General features: G+C 38.4%; 1 protein-coding gene across 3 annotated transcripts; it reads right to left on the reverse strand.

The window, feature by feature from the left end:
• Window positions 1-453: 453 nt before the first annotated feature.
• Window positions 454-21874, reverse strand: LOC117402569 (presenilin-2-like). 3 transcript variants are annotated; one of them, XM_034003861.3, is made up of 11 exons: window positions 21778-21874; window positions 16430-16602; window positions 14532-14749; window positions 14165-14306; window positions 13454-13521; window positions 11404-11624; window positions 10928-11026; window positions 9654-9728; window positions 9108-9230; window positions 2804-2922; window positions 454-2336 (listed from the first exon to the last, which is right to left on the reverse strand). In XM_034003861.3, the coding sequence occupies exons 2-11, from the start codon at window positions 16559-16561 to the stop codon at window positions 2181-2183; spliced, it is 1353 nt and encodes a 450-aa protein (XP_033859752.1). In that variant the 5' UTR covers window positions 16562-16602; window positions 21778-21874; the 3' UTR covers window positions 454-2180. The 3 variants fall into 3 exon arrangements, with proteins under 3 accessions (XP_033859752.1, XP_058880391.1, XP_033859751.1); XM_059024408.1 differs by lacking the exon at window positions 21778-21874 and adding an exon at window positions 17746-17820 and having other exon boundaries at window positions 9108-9224; XM_034003860.3 differs by lacking the exon at window positions 21778-21874 and adding an exon at window positions 17746-17820.
• Window positions 21875-21969: the final 95 nt, after the last annotated feature.

Raw genomic sequence — 21969 nt, forward strand, 5'->3', positions numbered from 1 at the left:
AAAAAGATTGACATTAGATTTACTTGACACTGTAGGAGGTGCATTTGAAAAAAAAAAAGATATTTATGGGAATTTACAGATTACTTTTACATGTACTGTATTACTTCAATTTGGAGCTGCGTTGTTTATTTTAAATTGATCAAAATGACTGCGGCCCTTAAACGAGGGCGGCCTTTATTAATAATACTATGCTTTACAAACACTGCAATATTTTATTAAATGATTTAAGGCATTTTAGAAACAGCGCCATGAGAGGCTCCGATCTGCAGCACTATACTCTTGTGTGTTTTTGGGGCTTGAATACAGTACATTTACTGACAGTTAACGAGAGCCTATTAGGTGGGAGTTGGGAGGTCAGGGGAGTACTGTACCAGCGAATCAGGAGTGTGTATTGGTTGCTATGGGTCGGGACAAGAAGAGGAGAGAGAAAGGTATTTGAGTGTGATGCAGTTGTTTTTCTTAACGAAAAATATTACCTCTGAATATCAGTTTGATTTCTGTTAAAACTAAAATATATCCTACTCGATTTTTTTTTTCTTACTGTAATTTACCTGCTTGTTTGTAATTTCTCTGTAAGAGAAACCGAAACAAAATCTTCTCATAGATAGTAAGCAAGTTTTCTTTTTTATATAATTGTACAAGACTGAGTAAAATTCCAATTGAATAAAAAACAAAACAACTAAACCACCTACAAGAAGATATCTTCAGCCAGCTTTCGGATAGCGCTTAGGGTGACTGGCAAAGCTCCAAGTTACTCTGAGTTTAAGTTTTCACCATCCAAGCTGACGACGCGGTAAACAGACAGCTCTTGTTTTATCCCCTGCTGTGTTGGCACTGAACTCTGCTGGAAAAGAAGGGACGTGAAGGACTGCTGTGCTGCAAGTAGTTAATCTTGGGTTGTCTGACAGGGACTGCACTATAAAATAACATTTGCTTACTAAGGTGGGTGTACATTAGATTGTATTACATGCTGGATTGAGGTTGCAGTCTCTTCGGGGGGGTCGTGTACATAGGCAGAGTTGTGCGTTTCTTTCTTTATTTTTTGAGCAGGGGTAGAAAAAAAATACCTTTCCGTTTCTTTATTGAGAGCGGCGTTTATTCAAGGGCGGCGTCTATTGAAAAGCTGATATCTGAGTGAGGCGTTAATTCGAGGGTGGCGTTAATTCGAAGTAATACGGTATTTGTTTTAACAGGTTAGGTCACAGATTAATTTGTATTACATCTTTTTCAGAAGATGCGGTTTCATTATCATTTATTGGTACTCAATTGTGTAGATATCGTTTTGTGCAATTAATTAAATTTCAAACAAGTTACTTTCCATTTGAATTAATATCTTCCAACTTAAAACCAGTTAAAGGTAATTACTCAGAGAATCGGAATAACTGCTAGAAACATGGGCTCCTCATAAGCCAAAAACACATTTGTTTATTAAATTTAGAGTGCCTCATTATTTTTCCCCTTTTTCCTCCCCAATTTAGAATGTACAGTTATGTTCCCTCACCACAAACCAGGAGAACTGAAGGTCAGTGGGTTTCCTCCGATTCCACCACAAATCCAAATTACTATACACTCAGGAGCTCAAATGCAGATGTCAGCTGTGGTGGACAAAAGCCAGCCGGGGTAAGAACAGCAGCTTGGCACTAAGACGTGCACCTGCACTCCCCTGACTGTGTGGCTCATTATGCCTTTATATGGTGAGCCACTAGAAAACCATATTATTGCGTTATTTTAATTCTGAGTAACTGCATACCCCTGGTAAATATGGCCACCAAGCAGATGATATAAGGTCACTGGTAAATTTCACCTTACAGTTTTGGGGGCTGTAATCTCAAACTGCAGATTTACTAACATATATGGTGGATACCTAACTATACATGGTTGTGGGACACTACAGCTTGAATGCCTGCACTATTGCATTTTTTATTAACCTGTGTCAAAAATAGTCTGGTCCAATTATGATCTGCATTCAATGCCAGGGGTAACAAGCCATTTAGAAAATGACATACATGTTAAATATCTAATTTTATATATATCTAAAAGTAACATACAGTTCAAAATTATAATACATAACTGCAATTATGTATTTCCCCCAAATAAAAAGCTACCTGGCACAATGATGATACCAAATGGGCTGACTCTGGACTGGATTTTGATATCCAGTTTTCAAGCAGCCTTCAAAATTAAATATAAAACTGGTGGGCGGCGAGGTTGTCCATGAATGGCCGGACAAGGTTGTCAGTGGAGAAATAGAAGACAAGCCCAAAGGTGATAGAGATGGGCAGGGCAGGCAATGCCTTCTTGAAGATAGCCAGCAATAGGAGAGTAAGACACAGGCCCTGCAGATACAGAGAAACAACAGGATGTGGTCAGAGGCACATTTCTGCTTCAGGAGCACATATGCAAATTCCATTATATGCCATTCCCAGCTGATTTGGATAATCACATCCATCAAGAGGTGTAAAAATGCTGCATAAAGTGACTTTCAATGTCATCTCAATGATTCCACAAGACAAATGGTGCAAACACAGTAGATGCAATGACAGCTATTATGACCCATGGTTGTCCATTATTTGGTGCACACACTGCCAAGTTTCATTGATATGTGGGGAACTGTTTTACCCCATAACAACAGCACAAGGTTAACCATTCATACATTATTTGTATAATTAAATATTTACACCTCTTGTAGTTAAGTAAAACATATGTGATTATTTGATAATATGTAACACAAAATACAGAAAGCCAAGTATAAAAATGACCAGAATAGAAGACATTAAATATGCTCTCAAAGGCTACAACTCACTATTAGAATAGCCACAAAGCAGGCCAGTGTTGTATTCCAGTCTCCGCTGGCTGTGGCTGAAGCTTTCCCCACCAAGACACTGTAGAAGATAAAGTCCCCCAGTCCAAGCTTGATCCCTCCTGGGGAAATAATAGCGCAGATTTCATTACATCTCATCTGCTAATCTTTTACAGGAGGGTCTTAAGGAAATATGAGAAATGGAATTCCTCTGCCTTCCAGTTTCATTAGGATTTTAAATGCTGTTTGGATACAGTTTGGATAAAAACATTGTAAAGAAACTATATAGAAACAGCAGCATATCCACTAGCTGAATGAGTCATGTGCTGAATTCAAACTGGGAAAGATGCTAAACTGACAAGGAAGCTATAACTAGATTGTGCCTGGAGACAACCTCGACTGCCTCGTCTCCTTTTACGTTTGATGCTCCCTGTAGCTTGTAAAGATCACACTGCAGTTTTATGGTACCACATACATAGATACAGACAGATACATATGAACATACATATTTACATGCACACCCTCCTAATCAGACGTGAATAACACCATATTGGGATGCCTTTTCTTCTTAAGTTTATTTTTAATTGAAGCTTTTAATATCAAATATCAAAAGAAAGATATCCAGAAAGAGTAGCAAGAATTATTGGCGTAGGGAGGAAACTTGTACTCCTATGACCAGCACTCCAGATAAAGTTTTGGGTCATTGAGTAATTTACTCTCCAATTTAGACACTATGGGCCCTATTTTCATATGTGACTAAATTGACTAAAGTTATGTATTTTTTTTACGCAGGTGTAGTCAGGGTTGGTATAGGCCTGACTTTCGTAAATAAATTAGGGGTTTAAGCATTTAAATCACTTATGCTTGTCTAGATGACTAAATTATCTCCTACAGGTAACATTGGATTTAGATGGGTCAAAGAACGTGCTCATTGACTAGGCAGAATATCAATTAGGATGATAATGAGCAGTCAGGGCTCAGAATCACCTACATTTAGTCCATTAGGTGTTTGTAAAGGTCATTTGCGTTTCTGGGAAATAAAAAAAACCAAAAAAAACAGATAAAGCACAAGCTGTGCTTTATAATGCCTGTAAACCCCAATACAACTGTACAGTCTGCCTCTGGTTTTGGAGAAAAAAAACAACTTAAAACCTAACTTTTCGTAGGAGAAAGTAGAAATACTTGTTGATGCAGTTATTCATTTCAGGGTTCTCCCCAGGAATTCTGTACAGCTGGGTGGCAGAGCATTGTAGCTGGGAGCACTTAACGCAAAAATAAAACTGCCTTACCTTAAATATAAGACAATTATTTTATTTTTTTTACGCACTGGCCCCTCTTGCACTTCTTCCAATTCGCTTTCTTTGCAATTCGTTGACTATAAATCAGACTGCTCTTTTTCATTTTCTACATTTTCTTTTTCATCATCCATTTCGGTTTGGTAATGTCCACATTCATTGTCACTATTTTTGCTTAGAAAACAATCGATTATTTTTTTAGCAGTCAATTTAACGTTTCAGCTTCTAGAAGCGCTTAAAATAATAACGTGTTGAATCGCCACAATTGTATACAATTATTTTTTTAGTTTTTTGTGACTACCAGGGCTGGGGTTACCATATAAGCAGAAGAGGCGGCTGCCTAGGGCGGCAGATTGAAGGGGACGGCAAATACGGTACATAATTACATTTTATTTTTTACATTTATTTAGTCGTAAAATGTTCAACATCTTAGATCACTGTTTCTTGTTCTGCAAAATTTATTGCTGATGTTATGGAACCATATCATGAGCAGTGGTGTAGTCCTAAATCTGGAAGTACGGGAACTCTGGGGGAGCGACGTGATCATGCCGGTGCGAAATGGTCTATCCTGGGAACAGGCTCGTGGGTTGTTGAGCCCGTTGATAAGCAAAGGACGGATTGAAGTTACTTGCATATTCAAATGGGAGGGGCATTATTGGATTTCATTTAATTACCCTGACAATGATTCTTATAAAAGGCTGTTGCTCAAAACATTTTAGTTATATGTTTTCCATAAATCTTGAGTAAGACAAAGGAAATGCTTCCTCATCCAATAATCGGTGAACTAAAATAAAGTTTTTTCCACCCAGTTTTTTTAAATAGATAAGATTTATTTTTATATCTTATATTTCTGTTGTTCCAAATGATATACTTATGTGGTGAAAAGTTGTGCACATAGTCTCCAATCTAAGCATACCTGTCGGTGAAAGTTAGATACCATATTTGCTCGAGTATAAGTCGAGAAATTTAAACCCAAAACACAATACTGAAGTTGGGGGGGTCGACTAATGCACGAGCAAACATAAGAACCGATCTGTAATTTATAGTAAAAGCCTAAATTTACAGATTGTGATGACCGGTAGCAGCATGAACACTATAGAGGGACATAATAATATACACACACACACACACACACACACAATTTTAAAAAAGGGTGAGAAGGGAGGGCGGCAAAAATCCTTGTGTTGGCCCTGGTGACAACGGTGTAGTTTTTGGAAAGCATATATATTTATTTACGCGCAGTCACTTCAGTCACTATTTTGGACACTGCAGACTGGCTTATACCCGAGTTGTCTCCGATGGATCTTTAATATGTAGGATATTTTATACCAAAATTAAAAATAAATGAATGAATGAATGAATGAATGAATGAATACATACATAAATAAATAGACATTTATTTATTTCTATATTTATTTATGTATTTATTTTTCATTTGGCATAAAATATCCTCCATACTTTGAAAGCCCCCCACAGAATCTTAGCGCAGTGGTTATCTTCTCTACCACAGGAATGGCAAAGCTGCCCATTGTGGAATTCTCCAAATCCTCTGATAACTCCTCACATAAATCCAATGTTGCTTGTGTATTTAGTCAGAAACGATCTGATCACCTGTTTGGTTCAAAAAACAAATACAGGGTTGGTATACATCTAGCAAAAGTATACCTCCCCTCCTCATTATTCTCCTCTCTACCTGCACCGCAACCACTTCGAATTTTTTTTTGCCATTCTCGCTTTTAAAAGGGTAGCGACTAAAGTTACACCAAGTAGAATCAGGTGTAACTCGGAATGTCTAAAAAGCCTAATAGACTTGCTCCGGAAAGCGCACGTATGGGTATGTCAGCTAATTCAACTAGCCTTGAATAACTTCAAATAGATGGATAACTAAATCCCACAAAGCTATGGAAGGCCATCCAGTTCAAAAACGCAGTATTTAGTATGCGTTTCAAATATTTAGTATGCGTATTTATTTGGACCAATCAGAATACATAAAATAATGTTATAAATTTTACAGTAGTACTCACATAGGGGCTGATCATTTTACAGTAATACTCACATAGGGGCTGATCATTTTACAGTAATACTCACATAGGGGCTGATCATTTTACAGTAATACTCACATAGGGGCTGATCATTTTACAGTAATACTCACATAGGGGCTGATCATTTTACAGCAGTACTCACATAGGGGCTGATCATTTTACAGCAGTACTCACATAAGGGCTGATCATTTTACAGCAGTACTCACATAGGGGCTGATCATTTTACAGTAATACTCACATAGGGGCTGATCATTTTACAGTAATACTCACATAGGGGCTGATCATTTTACAGTAATACTCACATAGGGGCTGATCATTTTACAGTAGTACTCACGTAGGGGCTGATCATTTTACAGTAATACTCACATAGGGGCTGATCATTTTACAGTAATACTCACATAGGGGCTGATCATTTTACAGTAGTACTCACGTAGGGGCTGATCATTTTACAGTAATACTCACATAGGGGCTGATCATTTTACAGTAATACTCACATAGGGGCTGATCATTTTACAGTAGTACTCACGTAGGGGCTGATCATTTTACAGTAATACTCACATAGGGGCTGATCATTTTACAGTAATATTCACATAGGGGCTGATCATTTTACAGTAATACTCACATAGGGGCTGATCATTTTACAGTAGTACTCACGTAGGGGCTGATCATTTTACAGTAATACTCACATAGGGGCTGATCATTTTACAGTAATACTCACATAGGGGCTGATCATTTTACAGTTGTACTCACATAGGGGCTGATCATTTTACAGCAGTACTCACATAAGGGCTGATCATTTTACAGTCATGCAGCATAACTACAAGAGTAGCCAATCACCTTCGGGACAACATCTTTTTAATTTCAGACATGAAATATGCTTAAAAAAATCTAAAATAGGGAAACATTTCAAATCATAGCGAGAGATTTTCTTCTCCGGTGCAAATATAGATTTGCTGAGTGCTGCCAACTTCCTGAGACAGAATGCTGAACGTGACACGGTTCAGTTTGTATTAACAATGTACACAATGTTTTTATTTTTTTTATTTTCTAATTATATTTAAGTTTTACATTAAAATATTGAGTTACCATAGCTAATATTAGATTCAATGTCAAATCTTTCAACACTTGTTTAAAATTGAATTAAAGCCATTTCTAAGGTTGATGCTTGTTTCGGAGGGTCCAGGTCTATCTATCTTTAACTAGACTTTATCCAATGCCAAGTGTATATACCACCATGAACTGGGAGGGAATGGCAGATGTAAAGTGACTTTTAATTGGATAATTTATTAAACATGAAGTCATGAGTACTTTCAATAAATACTTTATATACTTAATGCTAACTTATGTGGTATGCATTAATTATAGCCTTACATTTCAAATGTAATGTTACTTTGAACTACTGTACAAAAACAACAATTATTCTTTGCTTTATTGACCACAAACAATATGGCTGTGAAGCAAATACACAGAAACTTTTTTGTTTGTTTGTTTGTTTGTTTTTTTTTTTTAATTCAAACGTTGCAGATGGAATATACTTAACAAAAGGCCTGCATGCACATACTATATAGTTAAACGAAAACAAATTTTGTTCTCCCTTTCCAATTCGACAGATGCTCTCCCTAAAAATTTAAAAACAAACAAATGTCGAAAATATTATTTTAAAAACTGTACTGATACTGCACTAATGCAACTTAGAAAATGATAATCCTGTATTCCTTATTGATTGCCTAACTATAGCAACATAAAGCAACCAGACTCTCTCCAAACACAAAATATTGTATTTATTGTATAGATGTATCCAAAAATTTGGTTGACTGATATTTAAATTGGTAGGTTAGGTTGAGGGGGACTAAGACAACTGCGAGAAACCATACGCTTATTCACCAGTCATAAACATGCATTGCAAGCTAATGGATTTTTAATTTATTTTTAATTTTCAGGCAGGCTCTCCCAGCATTTCTATGATCCCTTCTCTAGCTACCGCATGCAGTATATTCACAATTGACCAATGAGACGCCTGAAACCAAAAAAATACAAGAAGCTTGATAACATACGAACTCAAGCTGTGCAGCAAAATGGACAGCCAGTACACAGCTTATCTGGGAGCACTGCCTATAACTGAATCTAAACATAGTCTGGTTTCTGATGAAGTACAGTGCAGTAAACAGCCAGCCTAAATAAAAGTTTGGTCAAATTAAACAGGATTGTAATTGTGGCACTCAAAACTTATATAGTCCCACATATCTCACCCAATAGAACACGGTGTTACAAATGCTGTGCTCCTTCGCTATAAGGCTATCGGTTATAACGCGCCTCGGATATAACGCTCCTACATCATGTCCCCCAATTCCCTATACTTGTGATTCAGGCAATATTTCTACAGTAAATACAGTACCGGTGTTGTTCAAACTACAAACAACTTTATTATTATTATTATTATTATTATTTATTTCTTAGCAGATGCCCTTATCCAGGGCGACTTACAATCGTAAGCAAAAACATTTCAAGCGTTACAATACAAGTAATACAATAAGAGCAAGTAATACAACTTCTCAGTGTAACTTCCGTTTCTGTCTCTCCTTTTTGATACAGTATCTGAACTAAAGAAAAGCTGCGCTGGCACTTTATAACACAGACATCTTATTCAGCATTTGTTTTATAACTAAATAAATATTAGGCCTACTACGTGGTTATCTTTCCTACTGTATTTACTTTTTAGCTGCGAGAGGAACCCATTCCCTCTTCCCCTCGCCCGACCTGCTCTCCTTCTTGCACTTGGTTTGCTTGTCTGTCACTTCGAACTGAACTCCCAACTGCCGTTTAGCCAGGCTATTTATAGTTTAAAAACTGCTAATTAAAATGATCCACGAATGGGAATGTTACCTTTTTTTTTTTTGTAAAAAATATAGCGTTGATTACATGGTGCTTTATGCATGGTTAATTCATAAAAACATAAAACTGTGAACTCACTTTCTTCCTCCAGCTCCACTGCTGATGTTGTTCTGCTTTGTGCTCCATGCACCTCAGTCTCTGGCACCACCATGTTCCTGTTGTCTTCTGTGTTGTCATGGTGACTCTGGCCTACTTCTTCATCTTGGTATTTTGAGACACACATTAATACAGTTAAACAAAATGAAAGACTTTCTCAAATTAATTGCGCCCGTCATTCAAGATAAATCCAAGGTCAATGACTGAAATTTACAAGCACTGAACATGTTCAGAATGACAGTGTCAGATTGGTCAGAAAAACTTAAAGTCTCCGATGAAAAATGACTAAGCCAAGGAAGAACAAAGCACTCATCAGGTATCATATTTTAGTGTAAAATTGCACACAGTTTTGGGACACTGCAGCTAATTAAACTTGTAGTGGAATGGCCTTCCAGGACCACAGTTGCTACAAGGCAGCACTCTGTTAAGATAGACATTCTTCATAATTACTTTTATATAGACATTTTAACGTTTCACAAAAGCACAAGTGTTGAAAGCAATGAAAATTAATTGCATATCAAAACTGACCCGAGTTCGTTTCCTGGTGGGAAGGCTGTTGCACAGCTGAATGTTCTGTCATTCCAACCATCCAGATCATTGCCGCTGGAGAGAGGGATACAACAACACTGTTTTAACACACCTCAGTATTTCAAAACCTGTTGGATCTGAAACCTATAAACACCATTAGCCTGTAACTGCTATATTATAGAAAAACGTGGTATCTCACCTAAAAGAACATTCTAAGAGGCAAACAGCAAAATGGGTCTTCTATAGATTTTATGTAAAAAAAATCCCTTTATATATTGTATACAGTTAAAGTTACTGCTTTATCAGTGATTAATGTATCTCGGTCTATTGTTTAACAGAAATAGATATACAGTATTGTTCAAAAGTTACGAAACAACAAATGACTTACAGCATGACTCAGGGTGGGGATTGTATTGCCCATTTTTCCTCACTCAGGCCTCTTACTTGCCCAATATCCTGGTATCTCTGAATAGATAATCATTTCTTGTTTAAAAATGCTAAATATTTTAGATGAGCAATACATCTCTCAAGTAGAATAGTACCCCAAAACGTTCTCCTTTTTCTAGGAAAGCAGTACAACTGCGGATGGGGAGTTAACTTCAGATGACTTCACTCAGACTACTTACTCACTAAATATAGTGCTCCCTCTTTATAACGCTGTAGTCGGGAGCCATAGTTAAGAGACCGTGCTATTTGTGTTCCGCCTTATAACAAGAATACTAGTGTTAGTGTAATGGCATTACGCAGGAAAAATGGGAGCTATGACTGTACCGCCTCATAACCTGATCGGCAGCATAAAGAGCCGCAGCACTGTATCTCTGAATAGAAAATAGTCTCTTCTTTAAAAATATACAGGATATTTTAATGAACAGTCTCTCCCACAAGTGCGGTGGTACACCAAATATAATCCATTTACTATCAATGCGAAATTACATTTTCTCTTCATTTTACACTCAAAAATAGGTTTCTGGCTAAGGACTGCCAAGGACAACACTACATTAAATATTGTACCAGTCACCACTAAGGGGAAAAAATAATAATTTGGGTAAAAAGAGAACATTGTTAGTAAATTAATCATATTTAGAGTACCACTGAATTTGTGAGACGTATTGCTCATTAAAATCAGTATATTTCAGATACCAGGGTACTTTGCAAGTTAAGGGTCAGAGTGAGTAAAAATGGGCAATACAATACACACCCCTAGTCTTGCTGTAAATCATTTGTTGTTTCCAAACTTTTGAACACTACTGGATATAAGCCAGGTTAATACTTACAGGAGTAAATCAAAGCTGGAAAGATTGGCTCGTTTCTCTCCTGAGCGGTTTCAACCAGCATTCTCAGAGGGCCCTTCGGACAGAGCACCGCTATCAAATCTGCAATGAAAAAGCACGTTTAATTAAGTGATTCCTACAGAAACTGTAATTCAGAGTTTTTTTTCTGTAAAAATATATTAAACAATTAAGTAAAACCTGCCATTAACATTTCTAGCTTCTTCTTGAAACAGCTGGATTCTTATTCAAGGAGCTGGTAAGAGCTTAGTTTAGTTTTATACATGTGGTGCTATACTTTTACCATTATCAAACAAGGTATGAAATAAAGGGTATAAATAACACACTAATTATGAAAGGTCTCCATAACCAACATCAAAAGCATATAGAAAAACAACTCAAGAAAACTGAGCTTGACCAAAAGATGCACTTTTGATGGTTTATATAAACTGTAGCTTGCAACACATCCGGCTACATCCTACCGTAAACAGAGATGGCTCCCAGAATGACCCACGCAGACCACTCAGGCAAGTATTTGATGAAGACCAAGGCCATCAGCGCACTGATCATGATGAGATAGGCCTGCTGAAGCTGCAGGGGGCCCTTCCAGTGAATACAGACCATTCCCACTGCCCCGAAATTCCAGATGACAAGAGCCAGGGTTGGGTAATCCATCGCCACATTGTAGGTCTTAAACACTTCTCTGAGAGGAAAGAAAATAAATTCTAAGCTGCAAATCCGAATAGTTCTATTCCGCTCAGAAAAAAGTCCCTCTAACTTTGCACTTGAATTTAAAAATAAGATGCATTTAAGATCTTAACTAGGTCACTGCAACTCCCTGTGTTTGAAATAAGCAAAAAGTATTTTTATTTTATAACACAACATTTGAAAGCTATTTGATTGCAGCTTTTTCACACTTTTCTAGTACTATACTTCCTCTTTGGAACTTTTGCACAACTTGTTCTTCCTGGTGTTGATTGCATCACCATTGTGATTAAGGCTGGGGAGATGCATCAATCCATCGATGCTCTGAATTAATTGATTACCATTGCTAGTCAATCCTGGGCATAGTTTAACTTTTTTATTTTTTGAGCCTCACTTTGTAAGCAACTACACTGCATCAGTTGTGGGTGTAGTCCGAGTTGCGATTTATTTCCTGGTTAGATTCATTGAAATGCATTCCTTTCTGCAGCGATAGTAGCATTTTCCCTGTAACTCTCTTGAATTTCACTGATTTGCAAATATATGCAAGATATTCACAAAATGAGCAGCGTTGTATAAACGTTGCACAAATGTGCAAAATCTTTGAATATGTAGCCCATAGTTCTCAGCCACAGCTGAATTTACCACTGTATTATCCTTTATTACAGATGTTAATTTTGACGAAATGTTTATTGTGTCGATGCATCGGCTGCGTTGAAAAATCATGCATTGATGGTAAAAAGCATCACCCCAGCCCTAATTGTGATATAGCTGCAAAGGGCATCAATGCTTGGCTGCTGTTGCTTCCAAAACTGCATTATATATTAAAATAAAAATACATGTCAACCATGATGTGTGTGACTTAAAACCCAGAATGTGAGACCTACATGGGGAATGGCAGCACAATGAACATAGCATTTAGGGAAATATTTTATTAGCTTTGTGAACTTAAAGTTCCTTTCAGGAGAGCAAGGTGGAGCATTTGGGCACTCTCTGGTCACCTCTTTACCCTGTGAAATGTTTCAGTGACTGCATTGCACAACGATTACATTTATAAATCACATATCATAAATCAACCAATCACAATGAAGTATTTGCCAAACTTCCAGTACATTTTATCCTCTGTAATGATGTCATACCACTCATAGAACATCACTCCTAATACCAATGTTAAAAATACATACCTGGTACTTTCTGTAAAATGGATCACCCTGTTAACTTCACTCTTTCTTTAGATTTTTCTGAACATGACATTAGTTTCTCCAAAGAAAATATTACCGAAATCGCTTGAAACTTTTAAAAACACATATTTCTCCGGCTGCACCTTTATTTTTAATAGTCTCACCACGACACAGCACATGTAGGCCAAGTCTCACTGCCTTCCGCCACCTCCTCAAGACCCACCTGTTTAGACTGCACTTCTAGATCTCTTGCTCGACCCCTCCTACTATACCCTGTATTCACCTGACCTACGCACCACGTTACTGGATCCTCAGCTGATGCACTATCCTTGCACTATTGCACTAATAATATATAATTGTAGATATAACTTGTTGTAATGCAAAATTGTTGTATCCTATTTCATATTGTATTTTAGTAGTATCATTTTCACATACTGTAAACTATACTGTATTTAAATATACATTCATACATTCATGATTGGGGAAAGGGGGGGGGGGTGCACAAGATAACATCTCATACAACAAGAGACGTCCTCACACAGCTAAAGGTGTTTATATGCTATGAGACAGATCGTGGATTATAATTGTGGCTAGCATATATGTCTTTCATTCAAACTGGTATTTTACAAGATAAGAAAAAAGTACACACCCTAGGTACATAAAGCTGAACCAGAAAAGGAGCATTAGGGAGGAGAGGATCAGCCATCCATGGATAAACTGGAACAGAAAAAACACAAATTCATACAAGACTGACAAACAATATTTCCTTATTTGTAGTGCAGTAAAGTACCTGTGTCATATCGACTAAATTCAGTCTGACCCCAACTAGAAAAATTTGGTGACAAATGATATAGAACCAAATTGACACAAATACTGATTTGATACTGTTTGTGATGTTTGAGGATTGACCAAGAAATTTTGAAAGCGCTGACAATCAAGGGAACACAGGGTGCCAGTCTCTGTACTGATCTGCATAATTTACAATTAAAATTGCTGCAACTAACACAATAATAAATCTTACCTGTCGTAAAATTTGCTCTATAGGTCTCATATGTGCAGTTTTGAAAGAAACACACATTATAGCAAACATGTATTTTAGATTTAAAACATTATATATGGTACTACACTAGATTAAAGTTTTCCAAGTGGAATAAAAAGCTATTAATGGCCCTTATTCACAAGGCTTTAATTCAAGTGTTGTCTAAAGAATGTTTTTCAAGTAAATCTAGGCCAAAGATTCTTAAAATCGTAAGAAAATCTGAACAGTCTCCTTTCAGCAAGTTACAAGACTAAAGGAAATTATTTAACTATAAATGATTTTAATGTGATTCACAGATTGAACTGACTCACATACACTCACCTTGTAACAGCGGTACTTGTAAAGCACAACAAGAAATATGGTCATAACAACAATGACACTGATCATTATCAGTGTATTTAAAACTGAATTGAGAAGCCGTTGTCCCACAGACGTTGTGTCCTCTGTAAAAGGAGTATAGATCCTGAAAACAGCAAAAGAGAGAGAATTTAATTGTACATGTTTATGATTACAAACTTAAGGATGGAGGGTCACACCATGCAAAAGCACCATCTCAAACATTCAAAAAATGACTGGCTGTCATCACCTGCTCAATCGGAATAATTGTTTTGTGTATCTCTACAAAAGAGCACAGTTTTTAACAGTTATTTTAAAAGGTACAATAAGCAAATCAAGCGTGGCTACTTACAACTGTCCACCCTTCTCAGTGTAGAAGCTGACTGACTTAATAGTAGCGATGACCACGATCATGCAGAGAGTGACGGGGACAAACAGCATGATGACGTGTTTGGCCCCATATTTGAGGGACATCTCCTCATCCTCACTGTCTGCAGTGGAGTCCCGCTCTACAGATACACCCTCATGGCGTGCTTCCCTGTTATTGCTCTCATTTGTGATTGGACAACGCTACAAGGCAAGCAAAAGCAAGGCCTATCAGTAACACACACATCCCTCGCCAATTACATGAATGGGGAATTACATGGAAAATGACATGGAAAAACTTGCTGTGGTTTTTAAAGCATCACAGTCTAAAGTTTAAGGTAAAAACCCAACAATGGAAATCTGCTTCTTTATGTTCAATGTCAGTTGTGAAAAAGACTAAAGTCTAAAAAAGTAACAGTGCTATTTGCTGTACTGAAGCCCCCTCACCAATGGTGAAAAGAAATGTGTCTTCAAAACTGTTTAAAATCATGCCAAATTTACATTTCATAGTTTTATTATGTTATTCAGAAATATTAAATCTGTTACATCTACACAGGCATGCAAGGATCTTTAATGCTTTGCGTGTCTCTTTCCCGAGGCTGCACGCAGAGAGCAGAGTATTGGTTGAGCTAACCAACTAAGGAAGTAGCAAAGAGATGTGTATAACCAAAGGATCCTGGAGAGTCCACAACAAATCAGAGACTTGCTGCCACTTCCAAGCATCTCTGTTTTTTGTGAGCCTACAAAACACACTAAGCACAGGGACAGGCTGTCCTTCTGCAAAATGATATTTATTGGTAAATGCACAGCGCATCAGGGCTTGAATTTCATTTTTGTGTGCGCAGCTGAGCTTCTAAGCTTTCCAACGATGCCACCCCTTTCTGTCTAGCTGCTATGGAGCAATAGGCTCAAAACTAAACTTAAGCTGTGAACTCTGTCACATGATGAGAGGCTTAACTTCAGGCGATCGTAGTTCCTGCTAGGAGTAACCCATACGCAGTGCCTACAAAGGTACCACGAAATGTTCCTGTCAGGACAACTGAGGAAGTCAGCATCTCCGGTCACTTTTTTTTTTTTTCACTGCCAAACATGAACTACTTTAGATGTGTAATGGCTGCAGTATAGGATACTGATCTTAGGTTTAGGGTTTTGGTGTTGGAAAGAGGATTATTCCTTGTTTTATTAACTATAATATGATAACCAATTAGAATGCAGTGTCCTGACAGGAACATTTGGTGGTACCTTTGTAAGGACAGCACCGCATACACACAATGAATACGTCTTTGGAAAGCCCCGAGTCTGTACTTAAACAAGCCATGAACCAGGTAGGTAGCTTTGCCTGAGTAATATGTGCGTAGCCTTCGGGTTAAAGCGAAAGTCACCGCTTGCAAAACAACACCTAGACTTAATATCGTCTCTTTTTTCTTTCTTTTTTTTTTTTAAACTGTTTACTTACTGCAGTGTACTGAGTTTCTATAATCCTTAAATATAGCGGCCGAGAATCACGTACAAGTAAAATAAAGTCTTGTGGTACTTAAAATATCCAGCACTACTTTTATTTATTTATTTAAACCAGAACTACTCAAAATGCGGCTCAGAGTGCTTTCGACACGGACACCAACTTCCTTATAGATTGTTGTAGTGTTTCAGGTATTCTATATTGGGTGAAAAATACTTTCCCGCACTGAAAAATTGCAGATACGAGGGAGCAACTTGGAAAATGCGCGATTCCTGCAATCCGCGCTGAAATTCAAGCCCTGGAGCATGTTTGTGAATGTACACATTTAGTAATTGTGTTGGTGACATTTTTACAAGTACTGGGGAACCGCTTAATGTAAACACACACCGCAACAAAGAGCACCCCATAACTTAAACAATCCCTACCGCTTTGGTCTGTGTATCCTCCAAGCTTGATATTCCAGTCTCAACATGGTATGAAGATAAAGGGGGACTCTCAGTTGTCATCAATGAAGTCCTTTCGTTGCAAAATTCCTCTTCACTGCCTGAGGTATTCATGAAGGTAATGTTCAGCAGGCTAGATCAACTCTAAAAGAAACCTACAAAGCCACAAGACAGTAAATCACTAATCTTTGGGTTAAGCAGATTTCCATTTCATGAGAGTAGATGTTAAAACTTCAAACTGATTTGAACTCGGCTCTCGCCAAGATAAGCACCAACTAAGACGTATCCTTCTGCCTGGTGTTGATGGCTGAAGTGTAATGCTGGCTCCAGGGATAAGCTTATTTTGCCTCCCTAGCGCATCAGCACACACAACGGCTGTGATGCAGGCTCCGGGGATCAACTACAGTGTGGTCTCCCCAGTAGGGTACATCTCTGGGGTCTTCAAGTGGGCACCTTCAATCCTCTATGTTTTGTCACACTGACTTTGGTGGTTATGTTTTTATGCTAAACCAATTTATACTTCTTGTATGTGCAGAAGTGGCGCACAACTGCTTTTGCACTAGATTAAAAAATATGAACTTCAGTGTTTCAGAAGTTGTAGAAAAGTGCATCTATAAAAACACACTCCATCTGAATCAAAAGGAAACCCTTGCTTTGTGCACATAACAAATTAAAGGGCTTTGTTGGAAACCATATGAGACAGTCAAAACTGTTTCACTTGTATCTCCTCTACAGGTAGGATCATTCAGGATAGTCAAATGTAATTCCTGTAACCAGTACCTAACTCAACTTCGAAGTATTATGGTGGCAGTCTGGATCACAAGTAAAGCAACCTGGGATATGAATCAGAAAGCAAAGTCCTTCATACATTACCATTCAGAAGTGCTTAACTCACAGGATGCACACATATATGAACTGTCAACATGTCCATTTAATATATATTTTTTCTATTAAAAATATATATAGCAAATAACTATAACCGTGTAACACTACAAACAATCTATAAAGAAACCAATGGTGCTTAATATTTACAACTTTCAACAATGGCCTTGAAATTTTGAAAGCGGTCGTAATGTTTCTTACAAAAACATAATTAGACAAACAAAACGAAGCCTTACAAATCGTTTACTTAACTGCTTGTTGACGTATGCCCACGATCTAAACTACAAATACAGCAGTACAACCTATTAACTTTAACACCGCTACTGAAACTAATTAGCTAATTAAAATATACCCACAAGCATGTTACTACTTCGATTTATTGCAGCTTTAGCACCAATACGGTGGTATTTACTTACACAACAAACTGCTTCCATCAGCACCAGAAACAGGAAGTATATGCTTCAAAAATCAGCTGAGGAAGGATTGCAGTCTGACTAGATGTCACATGATTAATATAGATTCAGAAAAGGCGTTTCTGTCTTGGAACATTGGTTTTAAATTCACTTGAACAAATACGATAATTAGCTTCTTAAAAAATATGTATAATTAATATTATTAAATACCTACCTATTAAACAGTAATATACTTACATTTGTGTGATAGTGTGAATAAGCATACTCGTTTTTTTGTTTTTTTTTAAATTTAATGTATGTTGTTAAATACATTATTTTGCATGGGTGAGGGAAAAAGTTACGTTAGGAATGGTGTTATTAACTTTATAGCTTGAATACACTGCCGAGGACGCCAGAATATACATTTTTTCTTATTGCTACCATGTTCCATAAAAGAGAAACGTGCGTATTACGTTTTACTTCAAAAATGTATTCTTGCAGTGGTCTGAATCAATATGGTTCAATGCATTTGGCCAGTGTTGAGTAGGCTGTCAGATACTGACCACTCTTTATTGAGGATTGTTATGCTGGACGCACTTTATTACAATTGCAATGCGTTGTATTTACATTAATAAAGATGAGTCGTTTATGTTTTTAAATGAAAAAGACAACGATTTAAACGCCCACTGTACTTATCTTTTGCATGTAATTGAAGATGATTTTTAATTTAAGGATTTTTTATGAGCGAGGTTTTGGGTAAAATGGGCAACACATGCACTACATTCACTTCATATTATTTGTAATATCCATATGTTAATATAAAGAAAAAAAAAACAAAAAAAACCCCACATAACCAAGTCATCAAAAATGAAATTCATGGTCTTAAAAACTGGTCCCCCTATAGGTGACCCCTTTTACACAGCCTCTGAGTGCGGCCCCCTATATATATATCGTTTGGCATATGTACTTTAAATGGAAAATGTATAACCCTATTTTATACTGTATTTTTAAATAAATGTGCCTTTTGTTGCTGCTTTTAGACTTAAGATTAAAAACATGTAACCCTGGTTCCCTGAACGAGAGGATGACCGCCAAAAACAATACTTTTGGGATATGTCTGCTTGTCAGGTATTTGCTGAGCATTTTATATCAAAGCTGCCGATAGGCCCCTCCGTGGAGTGATGTCCTCGGTCCCACCTCCGAGGTAATAAATAGTCACTTCAGTATCTTTTGCATTGAACTTGCGAATGCGAGTGATGTGACCTCAAAAGGTTGGCGGTCATCTTCAATTTCAGTTCCCTTTCAATTCGAAGATGACTGCCAAAACAATACTTTTGGGAAAGTATACCAAAGCTGTCGTGAGCGCCGAGTCGATGAGTCCTCGACGTACCGAGGGTGTCGAAGCACCGAGATACCAAGGCTATGGCGCACAAGTGACCCGAGGGTCTCAAGGGTACTGGAGAGCAAGGCTTAAAAGACCTTGAGGCACCGAGGGTATTGAAGCACCGAGGTACCGAGGCTATGGGGCATCGATGCGCAGAGGTTACAAGCCTCAAAGGTGTCAAAGTGCCGAGGTGTGTCGTCCTCGAGGCAACGAGAGTGTGGAAGTACCGAGGTACTGAGGCTATGGTGCGTCGGTGCACAGAGGGTACCGCTGCGCAGAACTTATAAGCCTCAAAGGCATCGAAGCGCCAAGGCATTTAGTCCTTAAGGCACCGAGGGTGTCGAGGTACCGAAGCTTTGGGCGCAGGGGCACCAAGGCCACCGAGGATGCCGATACACAGGGCTTAAAAGCCTCAAAGTTGCCGAGGCATGGAGTCCTCGAGGCACCGAGGGTGTCGAAGCACCGAGATATTGAGGCTCTGGGGCAGCGCGGCACCAAAGGTGCCACTGCAAAGGGCTCGAAAGGCCTTCAGGCGTCGAAGCACTGAGGTGTGTAGCTCTCGAGGCACCGAGGCATTGAAGCTATGGAGCACCGAGGCACGAAGCCACTGATGTTGGGAAGCACTTGAACACCAAGGGCGCCAAGGCACCGAGGCGTCGAGGCTTTAATGCACCAAGGGTGCCGAAGCACCGAGGACCAGAGGGTACCGTGGATGTTGAGGCCTAGACACTGGGGCGCTGAAGCACCGAACACCAAGTACCAAGGGCAAAGCACCAAGGTCTGCCCTGTGTCTGTGTCTGGGCTGCTTGCAGTCACACGACCAGGAACAGTGGATAGCTTGCAACGGTGTGGATTGTAGCCGACAGACAGTTGCAGTGCTGTCACAGGATAAATTCCTCACCAAGTATGCGGCTTCTTGGCATGAGCAATTCGTAGACACAACATTAGAGGCTTCTACAGCTGAGAATATTTGGTGTTGAAAAATTCTATCTGAATCATCTTTCTTTGTCGCTTCCTCGTTTGAAGAAATCAATGTTTTTATTTGTATGCTCAGGATGTCTGGTTTCGAGATGACACTGCAGTTTACTTGGTTTCATCGATTCAGCTGACACATTGCTGGTTTTCAATACCACAGTTAATGATGCTGCCTGGTAAAACCGTACTTAATGTATGATTTGAGATACTTTCTCTTTTTAGCGGTAGAGGTGGCCATAATTTTCAGGAGAACCAGTTCCATTGCACAGTCGCTGAAGATGTCGCTTTATTATAAATTACTTTTTCGCGAGCAGAAACACCATCGCTTCCCAGACGATTTCAGCGCGCTTATTGGTATATGATTGGCATATACTCCAGCCAATTGTTTTCAACCCGGCAGCGGTTTGAACTTGAACTCCATGGAAACAACACACTTTGGGGCTTAAAACAAGACCAAGCCTGCGCAATTCAGACAAACCTGAATGAAACTACAAGCCCCAGAGTGCCGCATCAATGGAAGAGTTGTGCAGTCATTATACCATCTACTAAAAAGGCGATTTCTGACTGAAGCAGAGGCACTGGATTTTATTTTGGATGCTTCAGAAAGCTGGTTCGGAAGAAGAATTAGTTTTCCAAGAAGGACTGGATACATTATTGGATTGGTAAGAAATGTACCTGTTTGTACACCACATCCAAGTGTAATGTGAAAAAAATTGGTTCCTAAGAAATTTGAAGGATGCCATCAATGCAATGGTTTTCACATTATCTTGTGAAACCCTCTGATAGGCAAACGGTGCCCATGTTGTGTAGTGGAAAAGAGGTATTGGGGGTAAGTCGCTCATTGTTCCCTAAATCTGCCAAGTTTCTTATTTTCCCCCACTGCAGCATTACAACAAGCCATTAATCCACCATTACCTGCATGTTATGAGACTGTTGCTGAAGTACATAATGGCAGCTCTGTTATGTTTCCCTACTGCTGTAACCATACCTTGAATTTCCTTTTTATTTTGAAAAGCATTTTCAGAATAGTTGATGGTGGCACAAAATAGGCCTATACAGTGTAGTAACACAAGATTAATGCTAACAAAATCTTGAAATAACTCAATGACACAACATTTGCACAGAGTGCCTGTGTGTTGATCCTTGACCTTTCCTAAATTGGCACCCTTGTTATAGATTCTGGGTGAACTAGGGTTACCATGTAGCTCCAGATTAACCGGACGCTGTGAGACAGAACAGGATTTCAAACTTGCCCCTAAATTGAAATAAATGAAGGTGTAAATGAACCATCCTTAGCTACAATTAATAATGGTGCTTAAATACACGCAGGCGTCAAATAATTGTATTATACCAAGAATGAATCATCATCTCGTTGCTCTATCGATAAATTAGCTATTCGTTCATTAAGATCTGATCAGAATCAGCTGATCAGTGTGAATTGTTTGCTGCGCCCAAGCAATTCCACCACAGCAGGATTAATCTCAGCAAAGGTGGAGCTCATTTATACGTGAATTACTTTCAATTTAGGGGATATTTTGAAATTCCGGTCTGTCTCAAAGCGTCCGGTTAATCTGGAGCCATATGGTACCCCTAGGTGAACGGCAACCACTTCAGTACATGAAGCATGTCTGACTTAATTCACAAAAAATGTTTAAATTTGTATATTTCTTGTTTACCCGCTGACGTATATTACTAACCTCTCTGAGCCTCTTGTCTTCCCTTTGACCATAGTGACAGAACAAGCCAATCAAAACTAGAACCACAGTACAGCTGCCATTCAGTGTCAACCACGCCCACACCCACTCTAGCAAACCAAAACATTCACGACTTCTTCAACTAGCCAATCGATTTGGCCTTAAGCAATTCCATTCGCCAATCTTGACAACACC

The sequence above is a fragment of the Acipenser ruthenus genome, chromosome 5, assembly GCF_902713425.1.
Source record: "Acipenser ruthenus chromosome 5, fAciRut3.2 maternal haplotype, whole genome shotgun sequence".
Lineage (NCBI taxonomy): Eukaryota > Metazoa > Chordata > Actinopteri > Acipenseriformes > Acipenseridae > Acipenser > Acipenser ruthenus.